At 41.5% G+C, this 26,713-nt stretch overlaps 1 protein-coding gene across 12 annotated transcripts; it reads left to right on the top strand.

The window, feature by feature from the left end:
• Positions 1-102: 102 nt before the first annotated feature.
• Positions 103-26,635, top strand: ccdc30 (coiled-coil domain containing 30). Of its 12 annotated transcripts, none has more exons than XM_080445551.1 (28): positions 103-186; positions 1,572-1,789; positions 3,114-3,296; positions 3,958-4,078; positions 6,042-6,232; positions 6,721-6,810; positions 7,298-7,375; positions 8,443-8,602; positions 8,891-8,962; positions 9,547-9,662; positions 9,767-9,897; positions 10,239-10,431; positions 11,016-11,114; positions 12,010-12,138; positions 13,095-13,232; positions 13,920-14,098; positions 15,370-15,640; positions 16,687-16,809; positions 17,839-18,051; positions 18,497-18,706; positions 19,072-19,229; positions 20,455-20,620; positions 21,130-21,251; positions 21,926-22,067; positions 22,353-22,489; positions 22,848-22,968; positions 23,454-23,518; positions 23,662-26,635. In XM_080445551.1, the coding sequence occupies exons 2-28, from the start codon at positions 1,769-1,771 to the stop codon at positions 23,870-23,872; spliced, it is 3,840 nt and encodes a 1,279-aa protein (XP_080301677.1). In that variant the 5' UTR covers positions 103-186; positions 1,572-1,768; the 3' UTR covers positions 23,873-26,635. The 12 variants fall into 12 exon arrangements, with proteins under 12 accessions (XP_080301677.1, XP_080301672.1, XP_080301671.1 ...); XM_080445546.1 differs by having other exon boundaries at positions 1,572-1,798; positions 7,301-7,375; XM_080445545.1 differs by having other exon boundaries at positions 1,572-1,798; positions 12,013-12,138.
• Positions 26,636-26,713: the final 78 nt, after the last annotated feature.

The raw sequence follows: 26,713 nt of genomic DNA, 5'->3' as shown, positions 1-26,713 counted from the left end.
TAGATCAGGCAGCAGGGGTCATTGCGTCAGTTGCACTAGAATGGATCGTCCCGTTACCCCCATCCATCCGCTGAATGGTACGGTCCGTTGCCTAGGCGCCGGGTAGAAGCCAATCCACTCCGCCACGCCTGTCTGTCTGTCTTCTGCTGCACCTGGTGTTTTGTTGTCGCTACCAGTATTGGGAAGGTGTGTAAAACTTAAGCTCAGTTTAAAGTATATTTCAGCCGTACGCTAGCACGCTGTGTAAGTAACAATACGGAGAGGTTGATAGAAGAACTCCCTGTTGGTGTCGTTCGTTGCCAACTGGGTGCTACAGGGCAGCTAACGGTAGCGAGTTAGCCTTATTAGCTGAGCCTCAACTCAGTCAACTTTGGGGATAAACTTCTAACTAACGGTTTAGCTGAAGGTTGTGGGTTTGCAGGTTTGCCCTGAGAGAGACGATGGATGATATGAACACATCCATCCACTTTATTCTCTGTTGTCGGCTAGCTTTGCAGAAAAGGAATGCAAATGCCTGTGGTGCTTGGAGAAGGAAAAAAAAGCCTAACTTGCTCCTCCTCCTCAGACATTTTGGTACATTATTAAAATGATTACAAAACGTACAAAATGAGGATTACAAAAAGTACATTATTAAAATGAATACAAATGCCTGCATGGTGCTTGGGAGGGGCACTCAGACATGGAAGAAAGTGGTTAGCTGTGTTACCTAGTGAGCAGTGGTGGAAAGTAACTAATTACATTTACTCAAGTACTGTACTTTAGTACAAATTTGAGGTATTTTTTTTTACTTTACTGGAGTATTTCAAATATACTTTTACTCCACCACAATTATTTGAAAACTTAAGTAACTAGTTACTCTCTAGATTTTGATTAATATTACAAAACATACAGTACATTAACCACTTCAGCCCTATATATATACTCCGGCTATTTGAAGCGACGCGTTGTGAGCTTATATCTGCTATTTTCAAAGGAATTTTATACATTTAAAATCTTGTGAAATGGGACATTCCATTTAATGAGTACTTTTACTTTTGGTACTTTAAGTATATTTTGATGCCAATACTTTTGTACTTTTAATCAAGTAAAATTTGAACACCAGAGTTTTACTTGTAAGAGTGTATTTCTACATTGCAGCATTGATAATTCTACTTAAGTAAAAAAATGTTTTACTTTTTCCATCACTGCTAGGAAGACAGATTGTGTCATATTTAAATGTGTCATATTTAAATCACTCAAACACAAGTCATGTTATTTTAAAACAAAGACACTGCTATGCACTCTGGAGTATGTGCATAGTATACTACATAGCCTACGTTGTCCCCTGCCTAGCTTAAACAAGTCATGATAATATACAGCCGATAAAACATAGCTAATCAGCTTGAAGCTTTGCATAGCCTTAGGTGATGTAATGTGACACACCTGAGGTTATGGCATGTGACACTTTCTAGCTAAGCCGAGGTAGCAACCCTGATCTTCAAGCTTAGAAAGTCATTTGTAACTACAGGTCCTACTCCTAACTTGCTTGCAGATCATCATGGCTCTAACTTAAGGTCTCTCATCTTTTACAGGGGAAGCCAGAGAAGAAGACAATGGCACGCAACAGACACACTGAGCAGTCTGCGTTTTGAGCATCTTCTTATTGGACAACATTTTGGGAACCTTTAACATGTTTACTGGACAAAATGTAGGCTGGATTGCTGCTTGACATCATTGTCCTGGCTGTCGAGGTAAAAGTTCATCACTTACCGATGCAACTTCCTGATGCATGGCCATGGATAATGAAGAGGTACTGCCGGTAATCATTCATTTATTTGTTTATCATGTCAGACAGTTTTAACAGGCTCAGTGCCAGATTGCTCATGTGCAGCTTTGGCCTAGTTTGTATGATTTACATACGTTGATTACAGCACCTGTTATAAATAATAATAACACTACATCAGACTTATATAGCACTTTTATCAGTACCCAAAAATAAACAACTTTATTAGGAGCAAGAAAAAAAGTTAAAAGGCTAAAAACATTAAGCTAAGACTAAGAAGCAGAAAGGGAGATTTGGTTTGAGTTAGAAAGGGAAAGTCTGAAAAGGTGGGTATTGAGGGAGGCTTTGAACACGACAAGAGTGTTGGATTCAGAAATTTGTGAATCAGTTTCACTATTTCACCAGCCAAACAAATACAAAATATTGGTTACTTGCTGAAGTGGATGCTAGAATTATTTGAATGCTTCGAGTGTAATCACACAGTTGACAGTTTTGGTCTGATGTTTAAGTACACCAGGCATGTGAGACCTGATGCTGTTGCCTAGCATGTGGAGACAATACGCAGCATGCTGGGATGGTGTCTACCTCCATAGCTAGTGTAGTCATTGAATGAGAGGGGCCTTCTCAAGTTACAGGATCTGCAAATTACACTATTGAATTCAATGACAGGTGTTTAGCGTACGCAGGACCCCTGAGTTGTGTTCTCCTCCTGCCACGTGTCACAACAACAATAGACCATTTTGCAGCTAGACTCAAATTTAACATTGAATCTTTTGATCACACTGAAAGTGACAGCTTGGATGCTCTAAACTCACTGCTAGACGAAATAAGAGAACTCTCTGTGGCCTGTTTCTGTTCCACAGTTGGACACATCAAAACACTCATAATAGTAATAAAGCAATATTATGTGATGTATGTAGGCCTGTCACATTTTGAAAGTATAGAATTATAAATTGTTGGCCTAATTTATGGCCATTATTATTAATGTACTATGGACTATTTTTGCCATAGTGCATTATTTATTTTCATTATTGGTGCTGTACCAGCCATTGTCAGTCATTTCTTTGTACATTCAAGTTATTTATCATACCTGCCCTGTGCAATCTTTGTTTAGAAAAGCTTACAATTTATACTGTCTGTTCCAATGTTCAATGTCAAAAACACATGACAATTAATCATCAACTAAAATGTCATGATCGTGACAGCCATAGATATATGTAATTGAAGCCTTTCCAGGAAAGTGTCTTAAAACACTGTAGCCTTGTAGCTCTCATAATAAAACATTGTACTGATCAATTCAACATGTGAGATGCAACACATTGAGAGTCGGCACCAATTCTTGGTCCCCAAGGTGCGGACGGAGCAGGACCAGATTGCCGTGCGTTTGCAGGAGGATGGCCTGCCTCCAGGGGCCAGTGTTGAGGAGCGCCAGCGGCACCTGTGGCATCAGCTGGTTTGCAGTGAGAAAGACCGTGATGCAGCCAGTCAGGAGCTGCAGACTGTACGCACCCAACAGGCCAGTGAGATGAAAGAGGTGAGATGATGAGAAAGGCCGTATTATGCCTTTGAATACGTCTGTATACTGTATTAGTTAACCTACTGATGAGCGCATCCAGGTGTAGCAAAGGCAAAGTACTTGCCCACCACCTTGGAGATTCCTTGGATTTCAAAAGTCACGGTGCTGTTAGCAAAATAAATTGAACGAATGCGTGGATTTTCATTAAACCTAGTGGGAACGATCAGTAGGCTGCCCCAAAGACAGTCTGCTTAACCTTTGGGTCAAAAGGGTGAATGATCAAGGTCACAGTCAAGGGCAAGGTCACAATCAATCCAGGGGATGTTGGCAATTGAAATTGTGTTGGCAGAGGTACTGCACTGTACCGAGTTCTAGTTGATGTTAATTTGGCCATTTTAGTCTTTATTTTGTACCATGTAAAGCATAATAATAATACAATTCTATATATATATATCATTTTTGTATTTTCTATTTTTTTTGGTTATACAAATAATACTAATGCATTTTATTTGTATATAGTGCTTTTCATAATACTCAAAGAAACTACATTAATATCACATGGTGTAAAATCCATGCATAACATTTTAATAACAATAAATTAAATTCGGAAAAGAAAAGAATATGAAAGGGAGAACATGGTGTGAGAAGTCCAAGTCATAATTACTGTGTATGTTCTCAGGTGGAGAGCTATGTGGCGCATATCCGCGGACTGCTGGAGGAGCGCGAGGCGCTGACTGCTGAATATGAGAGGGACAATGAGCAGCTGCGCCTTGAGCTCCAACAGATCAAACTGCAGCAAGGTGAGTGTGCAACCACAGAAAACACTACGTTTATCCTCCTACTGAACCACAAACAGGATGCACTACCTACAACAGCCACACACTCAATGATTCCAAAACTCTCCCATCCATCTTATTTATCAAAACTCATTACTACACATACTGTACTACATAATGCTGCTAATGCCTCCCCCATGCATACCACCATGTGACAAATGTTTGTTCGTTTTAAAATGAAAATTGAAATATAAATTAAATTGTGGTCACTCATTCATTCACTAATTCACTCACTCACTCATGGGACACTAGATGCAGATCGATGGTCAGTACTTGTCCAATGACATGCTTGCATGCAAATTATGCTTGGTGCTTTTCCAACCTCGTCCTTGCATGTAAATTACTTGGCGCAATGGTGTCAGTGCTTTGTCCAATTGCGTGTTTTATGCAAATGACGTTCAGTGAGCCTCTTGGTTTCAGTCATCCTCTAGGTTCTGCAGCGATATTCGTGTAAAACACAACCACAGGGATAATGAAACGCAGAGCAGATGAAATAAACCTAACCTCATTGTGATCAGTTCTTCTTGCCCAGCCTACAGTACTAGGGCTGTTAGATCAAATCTAAAGATACAAATTAGATTAGAAGAAAATTTTCACTTTTGTCTTGATAATAATAATAATAATAATAATTTTAAATAATTGTTCATTTATTGTGATGTGGCTGATGTAGTAACTACTAATATGTCTGTAATGAACAATACAATCCTCCTATAATTCCACAAACCTCTGAGACCAAAATGTGGTGAGACCAAAATGTGGTGAAACCAAAATTCGGGAAACGCAATAACCCCACGTTTGTACTTTCGCCTGCGCACTTCACCGTGTATGGACTAGTTATAATAATTATAATAATGTAGCTTGCTCTAGCCGATACCAGTGGATGACTCAGGGAGCTCCATTAAGAATGCAGTCGGCTTGTGCCGGTCATGGTGCCTGTTGATGCCACTGCTGCTGTTATGATCGATCCAGCAGTGGCTGGAACATACTGTAGCTTTGGATGTTGTTGTTATTAACAACACTTGTTTTAAAAGAGAGATGACGTGACTGACTGGCTCAAATGTGGAATGAATTCTCAACACCGTTGCCTCCAGTAGAACTGTTGGTTTTCTATCATAGAAGAACCAAACGTAGAACTGGTTCAGTTATGACTGTATTAACAATCTTTTCTAAACACATTGTTACAGTGTTGTACTGCAGAGCAGCTAATAGATAGGGTGTGTCAGGAGGACTTTGTTTTGATCGTGTTATTTTTTATTCATGATAAATGCAGATTCAGATCCCGACTTCTTTTGTTCATGTACTAACTGCCAATGAATATTTTATATGGGAAAATATATAATTAAATGAATGTGGCGTGGCTTTGTTCCCTCAGCTGATGCTGGTCACAGAGCGGCACCATCTGCGTGATGCTGCACTTTTCCTGTATGGAATGTATTAATTACCAAAATAATTATTAGGATTCATATGTATAGTTTTAATTGATTAGAATTTGAATATGATTTTATCAACAGCCCTAATACTGGTATGAAACAGTATGGTTGAGCCTATACAGGCTTCAGAATAGATACTGAAGCCTACAGTAAGTACAGGCTTTTTAATGATATTGACTCTGTAAATTATGGTGTAATTCAGTCTATGACAGTGAAGCACTAATTAACCACTACTACACTACTTTGTGTTGAAAGTATTATTTTGGACACAGAATTTTCCTGAGTGACATGTAAGAACTTGTACACTGTATCAATTTGAATATCACCAACTTTACAAACAACCAGTTGTAAGACATACAGTATAAGAGTCAGAGCTACTGTATAGTGTGCCCCGTCGATATTATTTTTATCCAAAAGAGTATATGTGGATATATGGACCTTGATCCAGATCCAAGAAGGTACATGTGGAGCCTAATCCCTGACACTCTTATCTGCAGAGAGCCAGGGCAAGGAGCTGGTGGAGCTGTTGGCCCAGGAGGGTCTTGGAGAGATGGGCCTGAGTGGCCCCAGTGAGCAGGTGGCATACCTGCTGGTGGAGAGGGCTACGCTCCTGGAGAGGTTGGAGGCTGCTGAGAGGAGGCTGGACAGCCAGAGCCTCACGGGCAACCTGAGGGAGGTTCATCTGCAGGTACCAGACTGACTGTTCCCTGTCAGAGTCTGACTGTCAGGAAACCCTGTAGATATCATGAAACCACTTCAAATGAAGAATATATATATATGGAAGTCCATTTCGAAACAGTCTGCTTATTGACATTCGGGAGTTTAAATGTCATGACGTTACCCTAAACTACAATCTGACATTGTCTTTAACCCATTTAGACCTAAGGCCAATTCTAAAAACGCCTTCTAAAACTTAAGTTTTCTGAAAAACGTCAAATCTTTATTCAATTTATTTTTTAACATAGTGTTGCAATATATATAGCAACAACTAAAATGACACCGAGGCGTCGAATACTTATACGTACAGTATAAACGACACACATTTGTTTTGAAAACCCGAAATAGACCAAGTGCAGATTTTAGTAAAAAGTCACATCTTGCTCTCTCATTTATCTGCAGGGATGCTATAAAGTCAGAGATGAATTTGTCTCTTTTATTATTATGCCATCTTGACAGGCGGAGCTGGAGCATGTCCATCACACGCTGGGAGACGAGCTACGGCAGCAGAGGGAGGATATGCTGCAGACCAAAGATAGCATGACTAAGGTGAGGAGACTCCATTTGAACCCTGGTGGTGTAGATAAGGATCAGGACAGGACTGTTTCACTTTGGTTTGGATGCAGACCTGGGGCCGTTTCACTGTGAACTCATAATATCAACAGGAGGAAACCACATTTCATTTGAAGCAATCATTCTTAAATGGCCATTAGGTCAACAGTTGTTGGACTGTCCTGTAACCCTGAAGTCATAGGTTTGAAACCAAAAATTACGTGCGTGTGTGTGTGTGTGTGTGTGTGTGTGTGTGTGTGTGTGTGTGTGTGTGTGTGTGTGTGTGTGTGTGTGTGTGTGTGTGTGTGTGTGTGTGTGTGTGTGTGTGTGTGTGTGTGTGTGTGTGTGTGTGTGTGTGTGTGTGTGTGTGTGTGTGTGTGTGTGTGTGTGTGTGTGTGTGTTGGTAGTCTTCTTGGTTCATTGAGAGGGTTGTAAAAAAAAAAGCAAGTTGACATGTTGTACAGCAGCCTGTCTCTCTTCTCAGCAGTCTTCATGTCAGAGTCCATGGAAGAAGCTGTTTGGTCCACGCAGGTCTGCTCAGAACAAACACAGTGGTGCCCCCGTATGTTCTCCACCATACAGCTATATACAAACCACTAACACTGATGCCACTGGTTTGTGTGGCTTGTTTTGATGCATTACTACCAGTCTTTACACACTCACACTGAGAAGGTCTTCTGAAGCCAGTATGACCACTGTGATGTCCCTACCACTACTGAACTACAGCACCTGTTTCACTAACGGATTTGTAAATTGGGACATGGGAAATTTAATTAATGCATGATAAGGGTGGATGTGAGGAATGGAAATCGTCAGCATGTTACTGGCAAGAGCATGTCCATCGTTTGCTGCATTTAATCCTTCTCTCAGGTGTATACCAATGCTCGGCAATGGGAATGTGGTTTCTTCTCCCTCTCATTTTCCTAAATCTCCTTCTCCAGACCCTCAGTGATGACAGCTCCTTGCCCCGGTAACGCATGTCTCTTAAATCAACACATTTAACCAGATGTGCCAACCACGTACAAGACTAACCACTTGAGCCCTAGCATCCCTATTTGGGGACGAAAATAGCAGATCTACAAGCTCACAATGTGTACATATACCTTTACTGATCCTGCTGAGGGAATTCAGCGGCCAAAGGCAGAATATACAGTAGTAAGACAAAACAGGGCAGATACAGAAAAGAGGAGATACAGCCAAGAGTTGCAACCAATAGATACTAGATACTAATAGCAGTCATAAGTATGCAAATTAAGATACAAGAATTACAGAAAGGGGTCGGCAGGTAGCAGCATACTGGTACTTTGAAAGTAGTGCCAGACACCCAGTTTGCAGAACAATCATCTTGCCTAACCCTCCACATCTGGACTGCATTATGTACGGTAAAATACAGTATACTATACGTACATTATTGTCATAGAAAAAGCCACGCAACGTATTGTGGGCTTGTAGATCGGCTATTTTCGGCAAAGATATTTGGTGTAGAGGGGAAAAATGAGGGGGCCTAGTATAGACCCCTGGGGGACTCCAGTCAACAAACTATACAGGGATTAAGTGGTTAAACAAGTCAAGTGCCTCCTTCTCCTGCCATACCCAACCTCTGCCACTTTCCTTCCTCTTTTCCATCAGGTTCACAATGAGGAGGTGTCCAGGGAGCGAGGGGAACGCCAGAGGCTGGAGCGTGACCTGGAGGAGGCCTCTCGGAGGCTGGCCATGGCCCACCAGGACATCCGCAGGCTGACCAATGAGCTGGACGGCGCCAGAAACAACAATGATGTGATACTCAGTGGTACGTTTCAAAATCAGTCGGTGCATTTAAAATGTTCACTTATTTTATTGATCATCTAAAGAAAGATCTTATGCAGAGGTCCTGAGCATATTCAATGTTTGACCACTTAAGCCTATTGTGCTATTTAACGATAATTGTATGTGTAATTACTAATGTGTACATGTACATTAGCCTATCAAGATATATTCAAAATGGACTCCATCTGAAAGCTTTAGTTCTCTTAATATCATTCTTTATGAATCATGTTGAAAGCTGTGCCCTGAATTGAAAACGTATTGCTAATCTAAGGAGCTGACCTGGAGAGAACGGGCCAAGAGGTTGAAAACCTGAGGAAAGAAGTGGACAAACTGAAGCACTGTGGTGAGAGAGACTATGTTGGCTTCAACTTAAAACTTGTGTGTAGGGAATTAACATCAGCCTCCAGCCAAAAGATGATAAATAAATGCTGGGTGTGGTTGGTAAGTTTGTGTTTCTACTCGCCACTTTGTTACAAGCCATTAATTGGAGGCGTTTGTGTATTCTAAGAATGTAGTTGGTTTCTACCATTTTAAATGTGGCACGCTATTAAAAAAAAGGAGACCATTGGGCTTACTTCAGACACACTCACATCGAGCCAAGGATACTGTATGGTTAAAATGTATTAGTTTTAGTGGCATAATGTTATTACATTAAAAAGCCATTCAAGGAAAATGCAGACCGATTTCGGCGGGCGTGGGTGTGGCTAGAAAATATGTGGCAGGTTTCCTCCTGCCTGGGTGCTGACATCCAAGTTTATTTTTAGATAAGCATCGTAATGTCTTTAAGAATGTGTGCGAGTGTGAGAATGTGAGTGCAGAATTACATGCATGACTTTGTTCATTGAGGTATGAAAATGACCATGCAAAATCAGACAAAACTGCACCGAGTCACTAGTCCTGCTTTTTAATGTTTATTTTCCTTCCCAGATATGGTGGAGCTGCAGAGAGCCAGAGAACGCAACGAGAGACTAGATGCAGAGATCAGAGCTCTGAGAGAGAGGGTACGGACCTTGGACTCTGAAAAAAGAAATCTCCAAGACACGGTTAGCAGTTGATACATTATTCCTAAATACATCTAAACCTATAAAGTTACCATTATTTATGATTGTATTTTAGCAAATGCACTTTTTTCCCCCAATGCATCCAGATGGCAAAGAATGGCCTAGACCAAGACCCCGTAGTCAAAGACGAGGTTAAAAAGGACAAGACTAGTGGGGATGAGCCTCAAAGCGACCTGACTTCCTCCTCGGCTGAAGACAAGGGTGACATCCATAAACGGTACCGTGGCATCATCGCCATCTGTTCTGACTTTTTTTTCCAAACCACTGTCTTACAGCATCTTTAATGAAGGCTGTAAATGTCCTGCCTGTCAACCTATTAAATGACTATAAATTCATATGTAAAATGTATATATTAATATATAGTCATTTAATAGGTTGACGGGCAGGATAAATTAATATCTTAAAGGATTCATATTTAATATGAAACCCTGAAACAACCTCCTTGTCGAATGCGATCTCATTCAGTTCGTATGTCACCCGTCCGTTCTGACTTCTGCTGTCTTCTATGTCTCCATACCTCTGTTCTCCGACCTCTCTGCCCTACTGTCTGTGGGCCAGGTGCCGCGAGGCGAGGGAGGACGGCCTGGTGCAGGTGCGAGAGATGCAGCGGCGGCTCCAGAGGCAGCGCGTCGAGCACGAGGAGCTGGTGGAGAGGAACGAGGAGTTGGAGTCCCTGCTGGGCGAAGCCCAGAATGCCAGCAAAGAGGACAGGCAACGCCATGAGGGGGAGGTGGAGGGATTGCACAGGAGGGTGAGGAGCAGTACTAATATAACATCACAGAAGGTCTCTGTATGAGAGATGTGAATAATAGCAGTTTGATTCATTATGGTTGAGTGTATCCTGAATGCCTGCTCCGAGGAGCACACTTTTCCAGTTTGTTTATTTATCCAGGACTAGTATTACCAGAGAACCTCAAAAACGTAATTCAGTCCAGAATTTTTACTGTCTAGTCGGGTGAAAATGTCCAACATGGCAGGTTCCCATTACTGTACAGTACATTCAAATGAGTAATAGGTAATAATTCAAATTACAGGACGATCTCGGATTGAATTAATCCTTTCAGAATAGAGCGTTTGAGAGAGAGTGAGTCAAATAAATTACTCATCAGTGCACTTGTCAGCAGGCAAAAATGACAAAGGGAAAAATAACCATCTCTCTCAAATCCCATTAATGCAAAGGCGTTGGTTTCTGAGAAGCCAATAAGCTCAAGTCCTTGACTAGAATACCATTCTACCATACCAGACTGTATGATAATACAGTCTGAAACCAGGCTTTAAAGTATGTCTGGGAATGTTAGCTCTCTATTAACTAATTATTATGTGCTGGTCCTACAGATCAAAAGCCTGGAGGTAGAACTGAAGAAGCAGGGTTTCCAGGACAAGCTGCTGAAGGATGGAGATGGAGGCAAAGAGACTGAGTCCTTATTACAACAGGTTAATTTTAACTTTCAACCTCTGTGTTCTTAAAGCAGCACTGGAACTCTATAATTCCAGGACTAGAGAAGTACAGAACCTGACCATATTTCTTCATAAAAGACAAGGAATTGTGGTGTCCTGCTGTTTATAATTAACCACTTAAACCATATACTGTAAACGTGTTGACCTGGGTCCTTCTGGGGTCTATACTTGGTACCCTCCTTTTTCCCCTCTACTACACCAAATATCTTTGCCTATTGTGAAACGCCCAGAACAGGGACGCCAGGGTTAAAGTGGTAAATTTGCTGGCAAAACAACACAGAAAACTACCACAAATTGCACTTAAACAGGAATGGATGTGGACCCAAAACAATAAAACGCTCATCACAATCCAGCTATCATGTCTTTCCCTCTCTCTGCCCTCAGCTTCCTGTCTCTCCGAATAAAGGAAAGAATGTACAAAAAAAGGAATGTAATTCCTTAGGTGATTGAAATTGTGTTGCTACCTCAAAAAGGGTTCTATATTATCAGTTAGAATTAATACGATTATTATGATAAAGAAAAAAGCTAACCGTGACAGAAAATGTTTACAGCATTGCAAACTGCAATGGCACTATAACCAGGACCAAAATAGGGCTGAATGTAGAGCAAAACAACTAAAATCATCCCTGAACTGCCATTGCTGCATACAATTACAGAGAAAACACTTCTCACCCACAAAAAGTTATGTAGGCACAAATAGAATTCTTGAAACTGACTCACTTGTGTAATTTCATTTAACTACGTAAAGAAATAGTTATATGATACATTTTCTATGATTCATGCAATTCATCCAATGAAATCTTAGGTCCTGGACAAAGTTTTACATTGTGAACTTGTGACCTCTGACTGTGTTGTAATGTTTTGTGGCTAGCAGCTGAAAGGCAGTAACCAGGAGAGATTGGCTCTGCTAGAGGCTCGCCTCACTGAGGAGAAAGACTGGAGGAAACAGCTTGAGGTGGACCTCAGCGCTGCCCAGGCCGCCCTCAAAAAGGACAAAGAGGTGACACCATTTTTGTCCAGTTTTCCAAGTCTGTGTTGTGTGCCACCAAAGCGAAAACACTGCTGCTAGAACAAAATTACTATGAAAATCAAAATAACTGTAATTTAGTCAGCGTTTACTCCAAAACACACAGCCCTCAAGTTTGAGGGTGAGTTCCCTGCCAGTCCAACAATAATGAGATGTCAAGTAGGCACGAAGTGTGAAAAACGTAGGATAAAATCATTTTGTCAGCTTTTCATTTCTCCAACCTATATGATAACCTATATGTCTTTGATCTGGACAGCTCTCCTGTCGAAACAGGTTTGCAACAAAGTGGGCATATCGAGTTTAAACGCAGTGGAAATAAGTCATGTGACTAAAATGGCATTTGTATTTACACAATAAATACTTAATGAGGTAAACATCTCCACAACTTCTACAAGTTACAATACCTCACCATTTCTAGCAAACTAGAATGGCTACCTATTTTCTTCTCTACTGTGAAAACGTATCCAGTCCTTAATCCTCTGCTTGTTAACTATTGACCCGTGTTCACTTGAACAATGTGCATAATATGCCTATACTGTATGTCAGTTACTGTTTGTATAATGCATGGGTATAACAACATGCCCAAAGCTGCTTTCTCGACTTCTGTTGCGTAGTGGTGAGCACCGCGTCCTATCTGTAGGGGTGGCTCACAATACATGGGAATCTCAGCCTGGGATATTTCGTTAGTAGCCTGGTAAACCATCCCGGTCGGCGGTCGCGTGATCATGTGTCTTCTGCAGACGGTCTGGCCCCAATCGCTGGGTGGGCGTTTTGCAGAAACCAAAAAGTGGAAGAGCCAATCAGCGTCTGCGCTCAGGGCCCTGTGATTGACAGACGCTGATTGTTGTTGTTATAGGTTCTGAAGAACACACATTTGCTGTTTGGTTATAATTCACATATGTATTTCCTTATTATCCTACTTACCTTAGGCCTTGCAGATAGGTGAGAGAGAGCTGAAGAAGCTGAGAATGGAGGTCAACGGCCTTCAGACTGAATGTCAACAAGGGAAAACTCTCATCAAAAGTCTCACACAAGTTAAGGGAGAAAAGGCAATTCTGGAGGAAAAGGTTGGTTAATTAGCTTTTCTTGACTTCTTGAGCCGCAAAGCTGCTTTTCTTGTAAAGATGCTTGCACGCTAGACGATTTTGGCTATCTTATACATTCATTTATATGTCACACAATGTGATGGGAAAAGGGTAAATATGTGCTTTGTCCACCTTTTCAGACTGTATGAGATGAATTGAGTCTACCTGACACACATACAGTACAGTCTGTGTATAACGGTCTTGCATTGATTATCTTCATATAGGACTACTCATAAAGAGTCCAACTTTACTGACATTGCCAGAAGTTCATAGTGTGACGCCGTGGATCGGCTTGTAGATGGCTGTCCCTGACCCCATCACAGTAAATGCCCCGAGATGCTTACGACGAGCAGATTAGCCACATTTTATGTGTGTGGTCCATTTTCTTTGACTATGGCTCTGACAAGGACAATGATTTGTAGCGTAAAGCACCCTACTGTAATAATTGGTTAATTCCTCAGTGACTCATTTACACTGTCTGATATATATTTTTCAGTTGCCTCTGATTGAGGAGAGGACCATCTGAAAAAATAATGAATCAAATAAAAACGTTGCTCTTTTTAAGATTATAATTAATAATAATGAATTCTCCCCTGTCTTCTTCACTCTACCTTTCATTCTCTCTATCTGTCTCCCTCTCCATCTCTCTCTCTCTCTCTCTCTTTTCAGGTGGCCCAGTTGGAGCGCGGCCAGAGCCGGCTGCAGAGCGAGTTAGAGCGTCAGAAGGACAGTGGCCGGGCACACGAGGACCTGCAGGAGAGCAGGCTGCGGGTGAACCAGCTCCAACAGCAGGCTGATAAGCTGAGTGCTGAACTCACCAGCCTCCAGTCAGAACACAACACACTGAGGTTACTATTATGTTTTGTTCCTCATCATCATCATCATAACCTTTATTTCAACTCGGAATACAGTTGAGGGGCAAGCCCTCATTTTCAATGTAGCCGAGATGCAACAATAACATCAACAGAGATACATTTATATACATCAATATTAAATAAGACAGACAGAGAATACTCAAAAATGTTTTCAAGAACTAAAACGGATACATCAGAGAATTAATTGAAGCAGTTAGAGTCTGGAACAAAAGTGTTGGAAACCATTGCCCTAAATTGACCCAAGGAAGGCAGTGATCAAATTTTTAGGGACTTCTGGAGCTCATTCCAAGCAGATGGAGCACTAACAGAAAATGCTGCCATCCTACATGAAGTCTCCTCCTTCTCACCATTATCACTATTATGTTTTGTTCCTACATGAAGTCTCCTCCTTCTCACCATTATCACTATTATGTTTTGTTCCTACATGAAGTCTCCTCCTTCTCACCATTATCACTATTATGTTTTGTTCCTACATGAAGTCTCCTCCCTCGCACCATTATCACTATTATGTTTTGTTTCTACATGAAATCTCCTCCCTCGCACCATTATCACTATTATGTTTTGTTTCTACATGAAATTTCCTCCTTCTCACCATTATCACTATTATGCCTCTAGTTGCTTACTACCAGACTATCCTTTGGCAATGTACCGATTTTGTCATTTTAACACAAATAATGTTTGTCTTAGTGTTATGTGTCAGCCCTTTTTCGGGATTTGTGGGTTGAAATTTGTGTAAGGGGAAACCCAGTAGCCTAGTAGAAAAATGAAGTAACCACACAGCTTCAAAAGTTGTGTTACTTGACCAACATTTTCCCCCACAATGGCCCCTGTCAGTATATAATCCCTGCCAATAACGTGCCATTGCCAAAAGTGGCTTGTTTTTCAGACAAAATGATATAACAGGATTTGGAACATTTGTCATACAGTTTGTAAACCTACACAATGAATTTAGTTCTACACTTGGTCACTGATTTCTTTCAATTACACTTATTAACCACTTAAGCCCTATACTGTATATTTTGTCGCATGTCAAATAGGAAAAATAGCTGATCTGTGAAGATGTAGATCTGTTATTTTTTCTATTTTAGAAAAAGGAAAGGAAAGAAAGAAGAATTTTAATAAATGTTGAAGGTGTGCCCAAAATAGGGACGCCAGGGTTAACATTGTTATATATTCCAGATTCTAAATCTATCGGTCATGTTTGTTTCACACACATCTACACACATCATGCCCGGGCCTCGTAGGGATGAATTGGCTGCCGAGCGGCTGCAGAGCAGCGAGCTGCAGACCCAGCTGAGCTCCAGGGTCCAGGAGAAGCTTGCTGCGGAGGGGGAGAGGGACCGTTTGGGCCTGGAGGCGCAGCACCTCAGGGAGCAGCTCCAGCTTCAGCGGGAGCTCCTCTCCTCCAGACAAGAGAAGACATATGGCGGCAGCATGGAGCCAGAGCCACACACAGCTCACACAGAGTCTAGTCCTAGTCCAGGGGGGAGGACTGTGGATAAGGGCCATGATCAGGTACCTGGATAGCATAGATTTAACCTCTTAAACCCTATACTTTATCCAACGGAGTCCCCCAGGGGTCTTATACTGAATCTGCTCCTTTTTCCTCAACTCCAAATCTCTTTGCCGATATTTGTTTTCTTCCAGCTGAATGCTCGCCTATTAAGACGTGCTCAGAATAGGGACGCTAGGGTTCATGTGGTTAAATTCTCATAAACAGTATGCCAAAATGTATTGGAATGGATAGACAGTGTTCCCTCTGTTTTAGAAATGTTCTGCTTTGCTGTACATAGTTTTTTAATGGTATACAGAGCTGAAATAAGCATACACCTATCCTAAAATATGTATCTGCAGAGACCCTGTATTTATTATTTTAGAAATGCTTGCAGCATCTCTCCGCGTCATGGCATTGAAACAGGCTAGACTAGAGGGAGCTAATGATAAAAATAGACCCAGTGCCAAAAATCGAAGGTATAGTTCCAAAACGTAAATAGAAGGGGAGGATTGGGATAAAGAGTGACACAGAGTGTGGCTGTTTTCTGTTTTGTTTGTTTTGCAAGTGATAAGCTGGATAATGCAACTCAGTATACCTTTAATGTGTCTTTAAATGGTACCATAACCCGAATCTGTGTAAAATCCATATCTGATGAAAAGCAGGATACCCCATTGGCCTACTGATATTGCCTGGTATTGGTGCCATGTATTAATGTCAGTACTAGTAATAGATAGTGGTGTCACATGGCACCAACACTGTGTATTTTGTTTAATTTATGTATGTTATGCTTTATGCCTGTTGGTTTAAATCACACTACAAGTGTACATAAATAGAAGCAAGATTTATTTTCCTGTGCTAATTTCATGCTAATTAACCACTATTTAACATAACACCTCTTGAATCTTGAATCTGTTAAGCCCTAGATAATATTGCTAATCCATAAGCTCATTGTGAGCTTGTAGATCTGCTACTTTTGCCTATAATTACATGCTCCAAATCGGGATGGCAGGTTGAAAGTGGTTAATATGTGTGTAGTTATATTAGAAAATGTCTGTTGTGTTCATAGATATCAGCTGTGAAGCGGGAACTAAGTGGTCTTCAGGCCACCCTGGATGAGGAGAGGCAGCTGGCCTCTCAGCACCAGCTAGCCCTGCAGGCCCAGGTCTACGAAGCCCAGGCACACACCAAGGTCAGCTCATCTATTTAGGCTCTGATATGGAGTCATATTTACTGTAATCAAACCTCAAGACGCCTTCCAGTCAATACCAAGCTGTTCCCTACAGATTATTATTGCCTAATTTATGTACAGATCTCTGCTGCACTAAACCAACAGCATTTATTTTATACTTAGGTAGGGTAAGTGATTTTCTTTGGTTAAAATAAGTGTTAAATAGCTCTATATTGTGATAGTACTCATTGCTATAGAGTGTTTGTTCAGTAAAAGGAGTCTCCTTGTCTCTCCAGCTCTTTATAAAACAGAAAATGCATTTTCGTTTCAGTTTAATTTCCAAGTTTATCCAATCAGGACAGAGAACTCAATCAGGATATAGATTAAACAAGTGAAATTGGTTAGGTGATGACACTAAGAAATGAGCAGGCAAAATTGGAACTGGAACACTATAAAAATGAAGCTTAAAAATGGGTACTTTCTCCTGATTGGCTGAGATTTTGACACCTACCGGAAAATGTATTTTGTGTTTAGAAAGAGCTGGAGAGACTGGGAGACTCCTGTTACTGAACAAACACTCTATAGCAATGATTACTATCAGAATATAGTGCTTTAGCCTTTTAACAAAATACTTTTTGTTTTAACCAAAAAATATCACTTACCCTACCTTTAAGTTGCATGCGAAAATAGCCGATGGGCCGGCGTTGTGAGCTTGTAGATCTGATGTTTTCGGCGCACCTCACTGATGCACAACTAAGTATAAATCAGGCATCATAGTTGATGTTGGACCTTGATTGAGGACTTTAATGTGGTGGTTGGAACCATGTGCTTGTTCTGCGTTCATCTACATTGTCTATGCAGTAAGGGCACTGTAGATTCTACTGTATGTGCTCACATAGATTAAAGTTCTCAGTCACCACGACTGATTTCAGTCATTCGGATCCTATAGAAGTGGGGCTTGTCTTCCGTGGAAGCATGTCATGCACCGAAAATAGGCTATCTACAAGCTCACAACATGTCGTACGATCTCTCCTTGTTGTCTCTCTACAGTCCCAGAACTGTGTGCTGGTCCAGAAGGGTGAGGAGGCCAAGCAGCTGAAGCAGGACCTGCAGAGGGCCCAGAGCCTGTTCACCTCGGCAGAGAGAGAGCTGCGCTATGAGAGGGAGAAGAACCTGGACCTGAAGAGACACAACACTCTGCTGGACCAGGAAAAACTCAAGGTTACAATTGATTCACAGCAGACCCTCATGAAATGGTTGAAGGTGTTTATTGTCACATACAGTTCACATGAAATACAGCTGGTGGCAGAATTATAGACAGAGGCCACACAAAATTAGAAAACCAGATAGAATGGTGAAATAGTAGTATACGTACATTCTATGTATAAACAGCACAGTCTGCATGTGACTTTAGCATTATCATAGAGTGCCATTAATGAATCGACAAGCTCTGAGAGATAATTGGCCTGGATAAATGTTTTCAGTATTACCTTAGGTTCAACCAGCCCAAGATAAAGCATTTAAGCAATATACACAAAAATGGATGATACTAATATATTATATTTTTATTTATTTATGTTGAAATAATTTTGAACTGTGCTATACATATAATGGCTTTCGTTCCACGAAATAACGAACCTCCACTGTGAAAACATTTACGCCTAGTGTACTCTGACATGAAAGTATCATGGTGATGTGGTTCCCCCAGCTATGTGCAGAGCTGAAACAGGCCCAGACCAAACTGGTCCAGACGGAGCAGAACGTCCACGGCAAGACGACCGACATCGAGCGTCAGCAGCACAAGATTAGAGAGCTGGAGCTGGAGCTGGCACGCAACTCCTCCAGCCGCAATGCCACCACCAGCCTGCAGGAGGAGCTGCAGGCCGAGAGGGCGCGTCTCATCGCAGCTGACAAAAAGGTTAAGATTTTGGCTTAGTGGCCCTGGAGTCCCGTAAGCCTGCTTTTTGTCAAGCAAATCACCAGACAGAAACGTCTTTTTGTCAAAAGTGTTCTGTTTCCTTTTTCTTTTTCATTCAACAGGTGTTCCTAATACAACATGCTCCATACACACACTGAGCAGCTTTAGTGTAATCGTTAAGTGAGCTTGTTGGAAGAATCTTTCCTCCTACTAGTGCTGTATATGACTGAGGTCATTTCATATCTTAATGTCCCACAAGCGAACATCCATTTAATTGCAGACAGGGTTGAAATGAAACGCAACAATAAAGGGGAGAGATGGACTCAAGTGAATTCTTCCATGGTGCTGTTTTCCCCATGTGACAGGTGCTGGACTTTCAGCAGCAACTAAAGGCTTCTCAGCACCAGCTGCGTATGGAGGAGGCTCGGGCCGGTGAGAACAGCCGCCTAGAGAGGGACAGCAGGGACCTCTCTGACACCCTATCAGCCCTGAGAGCTAAACAACAGGAGGAGAACATCAACAGGTCTCAACACACTCCAAAACTGTCTCCTCACTTCATAGTCTCTGTGCTCATTGGGTTTCTCTCCTTTCTCTTTTCCTTTTCTTAAGCTAACTAGTAGTTACGCTAAACTAAACGGAAGCATATAGGAAGAGTTGTTCTTATGATGTGCTAAGTGACTCCAGCACTGGCACCCCTCTCAGCTCAGTACCTGCTGAAGGGCCTCTCTCTCTCAAATGTCCACCTAAACATAATCTGTTCAGTCAGAAAGCCACTCCATTCAGCCTGAATGTTAATTATCATGCAAAATTACCATACAAGACATTTTGAAATGAGTAAATATGTTTTTATAATGGTCAATGTATGAAAATATTTGCATGTTATTTCTATTGCACTCTGTGTTCTCTAGTACTGGCACCGTCCTTACGCCCTGTGTCCACAAGGTGCCGTACCTCTCTATTAGCTAGTAGTGCTAAACAGATCTAGGCTCTTATAGGTTGCTAAGCGACTACTAGAAGCCTCTTTAAAGCAAAGCGCTCTTTTGTTGAGGCTCAAAACCATTTTTAATTGCTAGTTCTCTGTGCTGCAAGGGTTAAAACACGGTATGTGCTCAGTGCTGTTGAACGTGCCACAGCCCAACCTTTCCATTGAAGAAAAAGAGAAAAAGAAGCTGTTACTGTGAATAGAGATTCGTCTTTGGCACATACTGTATGCCTGTTAGTCTACAGGCTGGGGAGGCTTACAATATCATTGTTGGGTTAGTTTACGTCCATGTGGTGGGTTCATTTACAGAATTAAGAATCCAACACTCCCTCAAGTTGTTTATTAAACCAGTCGTTCTCAAACATTTTAATGTCAAGGACCCCAATATTGATATGCGTTTGTCAAGATTTGTCAATATTCTTTGAAAATGGCAGATCTACAAGCTCACAACACGTTCATTAACGTGCATTAAACACTCTCACTAGACACAGACTTGTGTGACTCCCTTTTAATCGCATAGTACAATTTACAATTGACAATTTAGGCATTTAGCAGACGCTCTTAATCCAGAGCGACTTACAGTAAGCAAGGAAAACACGAGGTAATACATTAAATGCATAGAAATAGTCATCTAGGATCATAGGTAAACCAAGAACCAGTAAGATCCTCTTGTTAATTTATCCATTTGTTACATTAACACTGAATATTTGACTGCGTATCTGTCCATCCACCCACCCTCCCCCCCTCCCTCTATCTCTCCTCCCAGGAAGCTCCTACAACAGCGTGAGGAGGAGCTGCAGCAGCAGGTGCGCTCCCTGAGGCTGAAGGAGGCCAACCTGATCAGAACAAACTCTGAGCTCAGCCACCGGGCCCAGCAGCTTGACACCCGACTGGCCGTACTGGAGGCTGAGCACAGCAAGGCCAGAGAGGAGGTGAGGGTCGGTTCACTTGATATCTCCTATCTTGCCTGAGGTGTGCCAAGGGCTCTTTCACGAGACATTAGCCAAACGGAGTGGTATCAGCTATCAGCATGTTGACAGCAGAATTGCAGACTAGAGATGTCTATTAAAAGCTGATGCCCCAAGCAAGATAAAGAAAGCTGGTTGATAAAAAACTAAATATATTTGCTAAGTCATCGTTATTATTTATTATTTTTTCAGATACAGTACACACATGCTGCATACTCTGTCCAATTTTTTATTTTTCTCTTCTGGGGGGTCCCTGGCACAAAATGTTTTCAGATGGGGGTCCGCAGCCAAATACGTATCAATTTGGGGGTCCTTGGCATGAACATGTTTGAGAACCACTGCTCTATGCCACCAGCTACTGTAAATGCGTTGTTTGTCATCAACACTTGTTTCCACATAATGTTCAGAATTAAATGATTGCCCCTGCTTATATTTGCCTTCACACTGGATTGAGGTCTGTATTGTGTCCACAGCAGAGGGACAGCCAGAAGACGTGTCACAGGCTGCAGGAGGAGGTGGCTTCCAGTCAGCAGGAGTGTGACAGACTGCAAGGAGAGATGCAACAGGTGCTCCTGCAGCTGGACACACACATCAGGTAAAACAGCGTGTGTTTTTTTCCTCCCCGATCATAGTAACTTGGCAACGCCCCCCTTCTGTGACGCACGTGAAACTGCCTCTCACATGAGCGGACCTCTTTAAATGACTCCCAAACCCCTGTGATACCACATAGATCCGTGGTGTGCAACGTAAAGCATTAGACTTACAATTCCAGCGCCCCGGGATTTAATCCCTCTACCTCCGTTGTTTTTCTATCTAACCTAAAATCGCTAAGGCGATCGCACAATGACGGAGGCGCGCCGTCTCTAGTGGACGCAACGAGAGGCACTTTGGATTCCATAGAAGCCAGCATGTCTTCTATGGAAGCATGTTGCGCAAGCTCTCAATGCGCCTGCGACGCATTGAGAGCTTGAAGCTAAGCGATTTTCGGTTATTATTTTAAGTGGTCAAACTAGCAATATGTTCAGATTAAGCATCTTCCATAAAATCTTAATAGTCTGGGATATTTCATATAAAAGCAAAGGTTAAAGCCTCGATCTGTGATTTCTTCACCTGGTGAATGTAGAACAACAGGAACAATATTACTAAAACATTTTACATATATAGAGGAAAAAGCTCTAGTGTAGGTCAAAGGATGTTCGACTGTCTTTGTGTTTTTATTGTGCCATTTGCTCAGGCTCATGCACGTTCTGCTACACTTTTCCCCACCAGGAAGTACAACGAGAAGCAGTCACAGCACAAGACCAAGCTACGTCAGGCCAAGCAGGTGTTTCTGAAGGCCACGGCCCAGAGAGACCGCATCATCCAGAAACTGGAGAACGACCTTGCACTGGCCTCTAGCCTATCGCACAAGGTCAGACACCATCCTGTCAGAGGGACTCCCCTCGTAAAATATCCTACTGCTGCCACTTTGTTTCTCACACTTAAAAAAAATAGATATTTTTGGGTCTTTTTCTGCCTTTATTGATAGAGATGGTAGACTGACAGGAAATGGGGAGAGAGAGATGGGGAATGTCACGCAGCAAAGGTTGTCGGAATCGGGACTCGAACCAGCGACACGCTGTCAGGCTGGCCCAGGCCTGTTTCTCACACTTTTGTCTCCTTTTCTCTTCATCTCGCTCTCCCTGGTGGCATGCAGGAGAAGGAGTGGATCCACACGGTGACGGAGGATAATGAGAGGTTGTTGGTGGAGAAGAGGGAGCTGCTGAGGAACATGAGTGATGCAGAGGAGATAGGCAGCAATGGCATGAGGACCGCCTCCACCATCCAGCTCAGGTACCAGCTCCACGGATCATCTTGTTTTTTACGACCAAACGTTGTGTTCACACTGCCAGTAGGCCACAGAAGTACCTCCAAACATTTTTCATAAATGGAAGTCAATGAGGCTCTGATCGGTCTGAAACGTTTTTATTTTATTTTATTATTTGGATTTGTTCTGCACTTGTTAACCACCTGGCTAGTTTTTAGGTATTTCAGCTTAACTGAAACTAGACAGTGTACAAAGACAGAAAGTGGGGGCTTAGGGCAAGGACAAATGCTACACACAGGCCATAAGATGGGCATTGAACGCTGGACCGTTATGTGGGAGGCACAATAAGCGATTTAGCCCCTGGCGCCTATGACTCTATTCCAGAGTCAACGTGTTGGAGATGGAGAACAGACAACTACAGGACAGAACCCTGAAGCTGTCCAATCAAGTCAGCTGCCTGGAACGTGCCCTGAGGAACACCCAATCATACTACAGCCTTGAGGTAGTAGTACACAGCCCTATTTACAGTGGTGGCTAAGAAGTAGCATGTAAAATGTATGTATTGGGGAATTTGGTAACACTTTACAGTGGCTTTATTCTAGTATTTTAAGCTATGGAAAGGTATGTTGAATACACTTTTACATTTAGCACTGCAATGGCACAACCAGTTAGTTAACCAGTTATCTACTGCCTGAAGTTGAATCAACTATATTGTATAACAAGTACTTTTCAATAGGTTAATGCACAGACCAATACACTGGAATAAAGCCATTGTAAAGCCTTGAGTTTTAACCTACGGAGTTACCACAGGGAAGATAACTGTTAGCAGTTTGCTTGGAAATGGTGCATGGTGGAATCAGTCACTCCATCTCCATTTGGAAGGTAAGGGAATGGGTGTAAAATAATGTGAACCGGGTGACCCAATCCCCTTGTAAAGGAAATATTTTTGACGTTTTCGATGTGTAAAGGCTTCAATCGTTTTCCTGGCAGGATGTCAAGAAAATGTTTCCATCTGAAGGACTTCCTGTGGATAATGTCCTGCATACTACTGTAAGGTAGGATAGTTTATTTTCAATTGAAGAATTTGTTTATACCTTCTGTATTTCCATCACAGCATATTTAGATTGTAATCAGCTCCATGTGGGCATTTCTCTTTTCATTTCTCAAAACTTTCTGCTCCTGCCCTGTTTTTTTTCAGCAGTCTGACACCGGGCACGTGCGACCCGCTGGGTATCCTGGACGCCATCTGTCGGATGAAGGTGGGCGAGAGTGTGGTGGAGGGCACCCGGACTTCTTTCTCCAACCCCCAATCCCAGACCTCTGAGCTGGGGTACCTGAATCTCACCTCCCCTGTGGTTCCTCCAGAAAGCAAAGACCCAGAGGAGAGCCCCAGCGTGGGGAGGGATTGACAAGGTATGAAAGGGTTAGTTTAGTTTAGGAGCCCAGAGCTTGTGATAGCCATCTGTTACATGAGTTACAATGGCGTAACCATCACTGGGTTCAGAACTTTGCCCTCGTCTGATTCAAAGCGCAAACCCTCAATACCATGTGACCCTAAAGGTTTAACATCCAGTGTCTTATCCAGTCCGCCGTCTAAACTAATCCAATTCATAGTACAAAGTGGAGGTATTTCAACTAAGGATTGAGCTCAAGCCAAAGTGCTATACCATACAGTATCAAACGCATACACTAGCATCGCCTACTTCCATTATAATTATGTTTTGCTGAACAACATTGCTTTCGCTGTGGCATGGGCGAGTCTCATGTGAAAGGAATTCATGTATTTGTATTATTTAATTATCCCTTGTAAAAGAGTATTTTCAGAAAGGGACTTCCACTTCATTTATGCTCAGGTATTAATTTTGCAAGTGCTATTTGCAACTCTAGTGGCATTCTATTATGTTCATTCCCTTATTTGGCTTGGTGATACTCTGTTGTCTTCCAGGGTTATGCTTTGGGTTGGTACTTAAGTGAACACAGTGAAGAGGATAATTTTCTAAAAGCAAGCCTGTGTGCATTCAGTCAAATGTGTTCTGTATGACTCGTTCTTTTAGACTAAACGATGGAATTTGGAGCTTGTTTCTTAAGTAATAACTCATGACAGGGCATGGTATATTGTCTATATATCGCACCAAAGGGGCGTTGTTTGAGAACCCCCTTAGTTGTGATATGATAATATACCATGGCCTGCTGGAGTGAGTCGTTTTATAAAATGGTTACCAAATATGGAAACATGAAAATCATAGACATGTCCCAATTAAAACAGTTAATAACAATTTCATTACACAAATGTGTTCTACAAGAAAGTAATCCCTGACTGCCTGCACAAACAAGGTGGTTGCAATCTGCTATAACTGCATGGAAGCTCCTGATATTGTTAACTAACTTTCAAACTATCCATTGTACATGTGAAATGAATCAATATTGTTCTTCTAGCAACCCACTTCCTCAAAACTACATTAGTAATGCCTCAGAATTTTACTCTTATGTACCTGTACACTAGCCTGGTAACCCCCCCCCCCCCCTCCGAAATCCCATTTGTATTCAAATGCTAATGAGATTTCCGGAAGGGGGGGGGGGTTACCAGGCTACCTGTACACAAGATGTAACAAAGAAACCTTGAACAAGCTGCCTGAAAGGCAGCAGTGACACAGCAGTTTAGCTGTATCACTCTTTTTTTGGAGTGATACAGAACTGTATGGCATATAGTAATTATACCACACCTATAGTATCAACCATTCAGATTGCGTGATTTTTATAACGAGTACTATATCATGGACATGAACAATATTTCTTTCTGATTGGCTGTCACATAAATGCCCAATATTGCGACTCTTAAACACAGTCCCAGTCAACAGTTTAATCACCATTCCAAAATCAGTGCATTTGATATTAAAGAGTAATTATTGTAACCATAACAACAAACTGTAGCAGCTGTTTGTTGAAGTAACAAGTGGTTACAAATAAAATGGACTTGGCGAAGGGAACTCCAACTCATCCGCTATTTTCCACTATATATCGGGACACCTCGTTGCGCATTATTGCTTACTTAACTTTTGAAGCAAAAGTTGTGGCACTAATAATCTGCGGGTTTACCTTGGATTTGGCCAAATGGTGTTTGCCTCCAGATGCCAAAGCAAGTCCTAACTCTGGACCATACAGCTTGGTGGTGGTGTGATAGGTAAAGTAAGATAATGGTAGACCTCACACTAGTGCTCAGCTAATGTCAGGTAGAGACAATCAGACTGATTTAAAATAAGCACTTTATAGAAGGTACATTTGTGACTTGGTTTACAAAAAGGAAATAACTGCTTTGGTACCTATTGGCAATTGTTTTAAACATAAAGTTGCCTGATGAAATTGTTTGTTTATAATTTTGGTTCGTTATCTCATTGGTCATTATAACCATATTGTCAGCACTTAAGAGTTTACAAGTGTTTCATATTTACAGAATAACAGAATACTGTATAAATGTGGTAAATACTAAATGTATTGGTTCATTTTCTGAATTTCGTCTGTAATGTAGAGATGTATCTTATAAATATTCTGCTATAGCCAGTCGAGTATTTACAGCTGTGTGAAATGCTGACTTCAGTTTAGCTATTCTTTGTAATTTCAAGTTGCCAGTAAAAAGGAGGATACAGGAAAGGAATTTCTATTTTTAGGGTTCCCAGGCTATGGTGGATCTACTTGTATGCCTGTTTTTGTAACTGGTCATAGTGAAACTCAATGCCAAGATACTTTGCTAAAGCTCGATAAAATGGAGACAAGACTTTTATATGAGATACTATTTTAACTGTGAAGAACAATCAGTTGACAAATAAAAGTTATAGATTTTGGGATAGGATTTAATAAGCACATATTTTATACCACTAAGAAATTAATGTTGAAGTCATGTCTAGCTTTGTTTCCTTTTACGGCTAGAAATCTCCAGCTTGTACACTGTGGTAATTGTTGTCCACTTAGACTTCAACGTGCCTGAAATGATGAAGTGTTTTAACTTTGTCTTACTGCTAAATGCCCTGAGTGAATACCATCTTAACAAAAAAACTTGTGATGTGGTATGCTTAAAATGACATACTCTCACAGGCAATAACTTGACTCTTGGTGAACCATGTAAATACATTTTGTAATCCAAAATATTTTCATAAATAAAGAGAATTAATTCACAATCCTGCACCATCTTTCTTTTTTAATTCACATGAATAAAACAATGTTTGGTATGTGTCCTGTACTAAAGCAGCCTGATA

The sequence above is a fragment of the Gymnoscopelus braueri genome (genome assembly GCF_963280865.1).
Source record: "Gymnoscopelus braueri genome assembly, chromosome: 12".
NCBI classification, from domain to species: Eukaryota; Metazoa; Chordata; class Actinopteri; order Myctophiformes; family Myctophidae; genus Gymnoscopelus; species Gymnoscopelus braueri.
The sequence above is the reverse complement of the archived record's forward strand: the minus strand, read 5'-3'. Positions and strand labels throughout refer to the sequence as shown.